Raw genomic sequence first — 8790 nt, forward strand, 5'->3', positions numbered from 1 at the left:
CTTGTATCTAATTTAAATCATCAGTGTTGTATGGTGGGGGGTTTTTACTTATAAGGATGCTAGAAGTAATTAGAGCAAGGGCTTGGATCTGAACCCCACTGGCCACTGCCTTTGCTGTTTTGTCTGCCACAGCATTTCCCAGTTCAGGGATGGTGTTACCCTGGGAGTGTCCCTTACAATGCATTATAGCCACTTTGGAAGGTTTTACCACTGCTTCCAGTAACTGCATGATTTCAGTAGCATGCTTCATTTCTTTCTTCTGTGAGGTTAATAAACCCCTTTCTTTCCAGATAGCCCCGTGAGCGTGTACCACCCCAAAGCATACCTTGAATCAGTCCAAATGTTGATAGGTTTTCCTTCGGCCAACGCCAAGGCTCCAGTTAGGGCTGTTATTTCAGCCTTTTGAGCTGATGTCCCCACAGGTAACAGTTTTGCCTCAATGACAGCGTCTGTGGTTGTAACTGCACACCCAGCGAGCCGCTCACCATCCTTGACATGACTGCTCCCATCAGTGAACCAGTTGTCTGCATTTTCTAGAGGAGAGTCCTTTAGGTCTGTGTGGCTGGAGTAAACTGCCTCCATGGTTTCAATGCAGTCCTGCTGTACAGGCTCCTCAGCAGCCTTGCCCTGGAGGTAAGCTGCTGGGTTTAAAACGTTGGTTACTTGGATACTCACATCCTCTGATTCTGCTAGGACAGCTTGGTGTTTGAGAAAGCGAGATGGGCTTAACCAGTGATTTCCTTTCTGTGTGAGCACTGCTGACACTGTGTGAGAGACAAGAACAGTCCTCTGCTGGCCCAGTGTGAACTTGAGGGCTTCCTCTATGTTCAGGGTCCCAGCTGCCACTGCACGCAGGCAGGGGGGCCATCCTTGGCTGACCACGTCCAGCTGCTTGGAGAAATAAGCCACTGGCCTTTTGTACGGTCCCAGCTTCTGTGCCAAAAGTTCCAGCACCAGTCCTTGTCTCTCATGTGAGAACAACAGAAAAGGTTTAGTGACATCTGGTATGCCCAATGCTGGAGCTTGCATTAACTCACGTTTCAGAGTTACAAATGCATTATTAGTCTCTGGTGTCCAGCATAGGTGAGTTCCCCCAGTCTCTTTTAGGAATTGGTATAAAGGTTTCACAATTAGTCCATAGTTGTAAATCCATAATCTACACCATCCTGTCATTCCCAGGAAAGTTCTCAGTTCTTTGGTTGTGGTTGGCCTGGGCATTTGACAAATTGCCTCTTTCCTGTTTTCTCCCAAGGCTCTCTCCCCTCCTGCCAGTTCATACCCCAGATATGTAACTTTCTGGAGGACTAGCTGAGCCTTTTCAGGGGAGACTCTATATCCACTTAGTCCCAGAAAATTTAGAAGACTTACAGTCTAGTTCTTGCAGTCTTCACGGGTCCTTGTTGCTATCAGTAGGTCATCAATGTACTGCAGGAGTGTACCTTCTCCAAGTGGCAGTGTCCAGGCTTCCAGTTCCTTGGCTAATTGATCTCTAAATACCATGGGGCTATTTTGAATCCTTGTGGCAATACAGTCTATGTAAGGTGGCTTTTTCTCCCTGTTCTGGGGTTTTCCCATTCAAAGGCAAAAATTTCCTGACTGCTTTCAGCTAATGGCAGACAAAAGAGAGCATCTTTTAAATCTAAAACTGAAAACCACACCCAGTCACCTTGTAATTTTGTGAGTCAAGTGTCCTCAGGTCCTGAACTAATCAATAACTTTCATTTGGCTTTTGTACTGGTAGAATTGGGGTATTGCAGGAAGATCTACACTCTCTCAACAGCCTCTGATCAATAAATTTAGTAATTATTGGTTCTATTCTTACTCACGTTCCATGCCTTAGTGTATATTGTTTAATTGACACTGGTTGTGCCCCTTCCAGTAGTTCAATAATCACTGGGGGAGCCCGTTTTGATCTCCTTGAAATTTCAACATTTCCTACTAATGGGATCACTTGATTTGTTATTTTACTATCTGTGGGTATTTCTCTTCCCTTTATCTAATCTTAGTGGTTTAACTTACACTTTAAAGTCTTAGTCAGGTATCTTCAGGAGGCTTCTTTGGCTGTAGCTTCTTTATACAGTTTTTGTTATAATAATATTCCTACTCTGCTGTTTAATTCTATACATTATGAAGGATTAGTTTTTATGATACAAAACAAACACACAAAACATTTTCATACAAAATGTTCTCATGCAAACATATCTTTACATCAGGGCTATGCTCTGTTTTCCAGGAGCCAGATTATAGCACTCTTGTCATTTAATCTTGACACAAACTACAAACTGTGGCTTTATTTTTGGTGGGATTAAAAATGAAATGAATTCTCTTTCAAACTCAGTTTGTTGTTTTCTTTTTTTTTTTACCTCAAGTAGCTTTTTTTTTTTTTTTTGGTGAATAAATTGCTTTCATCCCATTCTGCACCTACAACTGAGATTGCAGAATGTGCTATAAATAGGAGGGGTGAGGAAAAGTTAAAACATCCTCTTAAGACATATGGCATGAGATTGAACAGCACTTTAGTTTGAGAGCTGGTAGAAGGCTTTTCTGTATCCCTCTTGGTTTAGGAAGGGGGAGGGGGATTCAATCATTTCTCATGTAGCATTTGCTTGTGTTTTTTCAAGATTCTTTAATTTACTAATTAGAAAATCCAAAAAATTTAGCCAGATTATAATAATTTTTGAAGCCTTCTGAGGCAGAACTGGGAAGGTTAGTCCATATTTGGAGGATTTCAAATATGTATAAATTCTTATACCAACTCTCAGGATAATATTGGTTGAGACAAATTATACATCTATAAGACCTTAACCCCACCATTTTTCAGTAAAAAGACAAAACAAGTTAGACAAAAATGAAACTCAAAAATATGTAGAATGCTTTAACTACTATTTGATCTTTCACCAAGTCACTTGCAATGAAAACACAAACAAATTACAAACATTAACCAACTGACAATGTGAGCAATTATGGTGACACTTTAAATTTCATTGGTTTTCACACAGCTCCATCTCATGTGTTGGTAGGTTCTTATAAAGTAAAAATTTGGCCCACTAGACCGATTACTAAAAAAGAAGTAAAACTTTTTGGGGCTAACACAAAGTGACAGTGAAGCAATGGTTATCACATTTAGGTGTGATTTTGCTGCTTGCAGTTTCCTTGCTCTCAAACTGCTTTCTTTATCTTTGATGTCGGGACATTTGACATTCCTAGAAAAGAGGAAAGAAACAAACTTCCCAAAAAAAAAAATGTCTGAGTGAAACAAGAGTTTAATTGCATTAACTTATTCAGGTGGAGTTTTAGTTTTTATTCTATGAAGTGCTGGTTGCACCACTTTTGTTGTCTCCCACAGGTTTTCAGTGGGATTTCTTCCAATTGATCCTTCAGTGGAGGGAGTGAGACTGCTTTTAAAAGTTTTGCAAGAGTTGCAGTCTGTGAATCAGGCATTTGGATTGCCTCTTTTTTCTTCAGGGTTTTAGTAGGCTTCTGCTTTTCGCCCTGGAGCAGTTTGCCTTATCAGTTTGCTCCTTTTGTTCTAGTGATTTTCCTTTTGGACAAGATCAAGTTCGGCAGCAAGCAATGCTACTGCCTAAAACCCCCTTCTCTCTCTCTTTTTTTTTTTAATAACCAATCACATTTTTAGTAATCAATCATCTTTTAGTAACCAATTGTTCTTTATCTCAATTTTTTCTTTTTTTTTTACCAACTCCACCCCAGGAGTAGAGAGGTGACTAACAAATTAACCAAGGAAGGACAGCAAAACATTCTCCCCATAGGTTTCTCTACAGCCCCCGCAGATGAGGCTGCATGACAAATGCCTGGCCCTGCACAGGGACAACACCATCCCCACAAGGCTGCAGCTGCAGAATTGGCTGCAGGATTAGAATCTGCCAATTCTAGTTCTCCACAATAAACCACAGACCGGTGGTGGGGGAGGGTTCCCCACAAGATAGGAGCTCCGGATTCGCCTCAGAACCGAAACCTGCCAATTTTGGTTTTTCACAACAAAACACAAAAGGCACAGGGGCACGGGTCCCGTCCAAACAGGAGCCTTTCAGCTCTGCACAAGCACCACGTAACAGGAGCTTTACAGCTCTGCACAAAACACCAAGCAGAAAAGGGAACTAAACCCCCAAACCTATTGATCACAATGTCCACAATTCTTACAACCTCTGCCATCACCTTTGCCATTGCTTTTGCCTTTTCCTCATCTCTTCTTACATACACTTGCTGTACTTTTTTAACCAGTTCCTCTCAAATTTCTCACTATTCTCTGCCACTCTACCCTTACTCTAACATTATCTGCACCTTCATTTTCTGCCAAGTTCTTTATTCCTGCTCTTTCTGATTTGATACCAAGCTCTCTCCTCTGGCAGCTTGGACACTGTTCACTCTTTCTAATAGGCAATACCACTTTCTAATACATGTACAAAAAAACCAAACCAAACCCAAGCTTCACAACTGTTTCCACACTAGGCACGGGATTTTAAAAGGGAAATTAGCTGGAGTTGTATTAGAAAAGCGGTGGGGCCTGGGTGTTCTCAATTCAGTAACTAAAATCTTTCTCCTCTAAAATCCGCCCCCCTTCGGACAGGAAGGTTGAATTCCAAACCAACGGTTTATATGATTTATCCTCATTCCCTCTTTGCCAAACGCTTTGCTTTTCTCTGGCCGAGCCCGTGGCCGGGGTACGGAACCGCAGATAGAGCTCCTCACTCGCTTTGTACTTTGGCAGCACGTCTCATCCACTCTCACTCACTCAGCAGCAGAATAGCAACAGGCAAAACACAAATAGCAGTACAATAGCACATGACAGCGGGGTCCAACCCCTTAAAGGTACCTTTCACAGTGGGGTCCAACCCCGGGGGGTCCAACCCCTTTAAAAGTACTTTTCCTCTTGCCCAGGACTAATTTTGGGAGACCCAGTCTTCCTCGGGACTTTCAACCCACCCTCAGGGACTCGAACCCTGGACCTGCAGGTATTTTGTGTTTAAAAGGAATAGCAAATCCCTTAATTTGGTGCAGATGGTCCTTGTCTGCCCCCGCCGTGAGCCAAAGGACAGCTGAGCTCCCCCTGAAAATTCAGGGTCGCGACTGGGAGGTCCGCTTACCCCTAGATCCGGCAGCTGGGCAGAGAGGGTCCCATCTCGGGGTGCCAGATGAATCATGCCACAACCGGGCCAGGAGACACTTCAGAGACAGAGTCAGAGAAGTGGGTGTTTGCTTTATTCGGCGCGCCGGGTGTGTGGGGATCGCTCCTCCAAACACACACACCTGGTGCTCCCTACAACACAGTATTATGGGTTAAATTCTCAATATTCATCACATTCCTTGGGACAGGTGTGGTTATACAAATTATTTCTCGGAAGTCATTAATACCATTAGCATGCGGGTCACGCATGCGCTGCGTGTCCTGGTGGTCGCACTGAGGAAGGCCTCTCCTCTTCCTCGGGGGTCTTTCTGATGAAGGCCAGTAGTCATCCTCACAGTACACTTTTTACCTTTCTCCCTGGGCATTCGTAGTCCTTTGAGGAATGATTCAGCAGTCTCTGAGATGATCCTTGTCACCTCTATCTTGACAAGATTAGGGTGAATTCGGCTTCTTAGGTTTTGTAATTAACATCTTCTGTCTGAACTAACATTTGCTGTCTCCCAGTAGTTAGCTTGTGCTTACATGAGGTAGTTATTGACCGCCCCTTCTTCAAGGGTGGCCAGGTTCACGATGGAGGTGCTGAAGGGCTTCCTTGGACATCGATGCTGGGGAACCAGAGGACGGCCCCATTGTGCAGGACAGCAGCATAACCCCCTAATTTCTGTGCAATCCAATGGTCCAAGCTCCTGGTGACATCAGCTTCCATATTTCAATTGGGTTTTGGTCACAGGCACAAGACTTCAGTGGAGTTCACCTCTGAGCCTGCACTTTACTCAGAATGATTTAATTCTGGAATTAAGGAATGTGACAAATTCCCACTTAAAGAGGAAGGGAATGTTGCTGTCCCTGCCCAGCTCTGCAGCCCTACCTGGTGTCTCTTCCCATCACCGGGAATACAGGGCCGGCTCTGCCGGCCAGAAGGGGAAGGATGCTCCGTGCCATCCCGAGCCCTCTCCTGCCATCCAGAGGCACCAGCCCCGCAGAGATTTGGGGAATCACCGCTGCCCCGTGCTGGGTGTGTCCCCAGGGTTTAACCTGTCCCACCCTCTCCGGGAAAGAGATCCCTCAAAACGCCATGCAATTCATCTGCTGAGCCAAAGGAAACAGAGTTTATTCCCTGGGGTCCAGAGGCAGTGAGGGTCATTCCATGGGGAATAGAGCCAGGGAATAGGACTGAGCCCGGCTGCACTGCTTGGAGCCACGTGGAGCTGGGAGGGAGGAGGAAATCCATACTCCAGTGTGCTCCCTGCAGAGCATCCCTCCCACATTGCCCGTGGCACTGCCCCTGCTCCCTTCTCCTGCAGGAATACAGGCCAGGGGGGGTTGATACTCTGGATATTTATAAATCCGATGGCTCAAGGAGTCCCTCAGTCACTGTCCCGGGGTCCTTCAGCAGCGCAGGGGAAGGGATCAACAGGCTCAGACCCCCGTGTCCCTGTTGGTATCCCTGCTGCGGGCAGTTTTGTCTTTCCATTCCTCAAAGACCCTCTGGAGCGAGAGCTGGAGGGACCCCACGGAGCAGGGGCTCCAGCACCTCCCTGCCAAGAAGTAGATGAAGGGTTTGATGCTGCTGTGGATGCAGGCGAGCAGGAAAAAAGCCTGCGAGGACATGTAACCGAGCTGCTGCAGGAAACTCAAGAGGCTGAGGAGGAGAGCCAAGAGCACAAGGAGGAAGATAACGATGTCAAACCTCTCAGGTTGCTGCTGCTGGGAGCCACACTTGGCTTTAACGATGTCGATTGTGCGGGTGATGAGCACGGGTGCAGCAAAGAGGAGCAGGATGACGGTGAAAATGGAGATGAGAGCCACCCAGCAGTGCTCCTGCTTGTGTGACGGGTACAGGGAAGCCACTGTGGGAATGGCAGTGAAGAGAGCGAAGAAGGCCAAGCACTGAGCGCCCCACAGCACCCACATCATGGGATTGGGAAGGTCACAGCGGCAGCAGAGCTTGCAGAGCTTTTCCATGTCCTTTTTGGCGCTGATGGCTGTCATCCAGAAGAGCGCCCAGTAGCAGGAGAACGCTGACACCAGGTAAAGGAATCTCACGTACATCAGGGGCAGGATAGGCGAGCAGGACACATCTTCCAGCAGGAAGAGCAGGGCAGAGGGGACCGCGAAGAGGAGGAAGAGTACATCAGCGACAGCCACGCCAAAGATGCAGGCAGTATGCCCTTTCCATCTGAGGAGGCAGAAGAGAGCCCCGTTCCCGGCCAGCCCACAGAGGCAGATGAGCAGTGTCACACTGTGTATGGCCGCGCTGGTGACATCTATCTCACATGGATCATCTCCTTCGGTGGGTGAGGCAGAAGGTGGGGACACGGAGCTCACTGCCATGGATGGACGCTGGGCAGGCGCTGGGATGTGGCCCCGGCTGTGGTCAGAGTGGATGGGCAGTCAGTGCTTGGAGAATCCAGGGATGGACCAAGAGGCTCCTCAGCAGCTCCCTGCAGCGGGAAGGGTTCGGTGGAGAGAAGTGAGATGTGCAGGGGAGGAGGGTGGTGGGAATGGTGGGGTGGGAGAGGGAGGAGGGAGGGTTGGGCTGTTTGGCAGGAGATTGATAAATAACACAGAGAATAAACATTTTCAGTTCCCTGATGTTGCTGAAAAGTCCAACTAGTCAAAAAGATAAAAGGATTTAAATGTGTGCACGCAGGGCAAGAAATGAGGCTGGAGCCGGTGCTGGAACAGATCAGAAGGCCTGCAGTGGTTCTGGGGCAGTTCTGTAACAAGAAGCAACAGTTGCACACCCAGAAAAATAGCTCAAGGCAAGGTCACCTTTCATACTGAAGCATTCCGTGAATATGACCAGCAGAGACCCCTCTTAATGAATCTGCAGGACCATCAAAAGACTTCCAGGAGGAGGTGAATGCATGGAAATTCCTTCTAGGAAAGTGATTTTTGTGTATTAGATAGGAAACAGGTTTGAATGCCTCTGTGTGTTTGTAATGGATAAAACCCTGCTGTAAAGTCTCCCCACACACAGAACAAGCAGAGATCTTCCTGCGTGTCCTGCACAGGTGAAGAATTCCTGCTTCCTCCTGTTTCCCATTGTGTTAAAAAGTTTATTCCGGCCCCTTTTGGTATCAAGATGCAGAATTGAAGAGTAGGGCAGAGCAGGGAGGAGCTGGGGAGGGCACTGCAGTCACCGGGAGAGGGTGGCAGGCACAGAGCACCTGCAGGAGGAGAGGAAGGTGGGGCAGGGAGGAAGGAGAACATTCCACTGACCTGTTCAGTGTGGGGCAGCAGCAGGCACAGGGGCTCTGTCCCCATCAGCGGCGCTTCCTGGCACCCCTTGCTCCTTTGGGATCCACATCCTAAAGCGGCTCCTCCCAGGTCAGGAACACGAAGGAGAAAGTGCCCAGATCACCAGGAGGTGCCACTGCTGTCCCACCAGCTCCTCTCCGTGCTCTGTCCTCGTGTTGCTCTCCCAGGGTGGGTGGGGTCACAGGAGAATCGGAAGTTGTGACTTTGGCTACGTCAGAGCTCCACATGCCCGGAGTCATTTACCTTGGAGTTTTTAGCTACAGAGGAAGTGGCTTTTGTGAGAAGCCTCACATGAACAATTTTGCAAACAGCTCCTCCTTTCCTCCCAATTCAAAACACTCCTTCCCTGTGGAATGTCCCATTCTCCAACTGCCTTCCCT

General features: G+C 47.3%; 1 protein-coding gene across 1 annotated transcript; it reads right to left on the minus strand.

Moving 5' to 3' along the window:
• Window positions 1-2479: 2479 nt before the first annotated feature.
• Window positions 2480-8567, minus strand: LOC121661188 (mas-related G-protein coupled receptor member H-like). The gene is made up of 2 exons (XM_042021095.1): window positions 8372-8567; window positions 2480-7590 (listed from the first exon to the last, which is right to left on the minus strand). The coding sequence occupies exon 2, from the start codon at window positions 7478-7480 to the stop codon at window positions 6566-6568; it is 915 nt and encodes a 304-aa protein (XP_041877029.1). The 5' UTR covers window positions 7481-7590; window positions 8372-8567; the 3' UTR covers window positions 2480-6565.
• Between the last annotated feature and the right edge of the window lie 223 nt (window positions 8568-8790).

Source organism: Corvus kubaryi, unplaced genomic scaffold (assembly GCF_017639235.1).
Source record: "Corvus kubaryi isolate FWS band 111438036 unplaced genomic scaffold, C.kubaryi_AGA036_p1.0 37103, whole genome shotgun sequence".
NCBI lineage: Eukaryota > Metazoa > Chordata > Aves > Passeriformes > Corvidae > Corvus > Corvus kubaryi.

Bases quoted from the DNA above. Each gene is read 5' to 3' on its own strand.
- LOC121661188 (XM_042021095.1), bottom strand. From the start codon at position 7,480: ATGGCAGTGAGCTCCGTGTCCCCACCTTCTGCCTCACCCACCGAAGGA.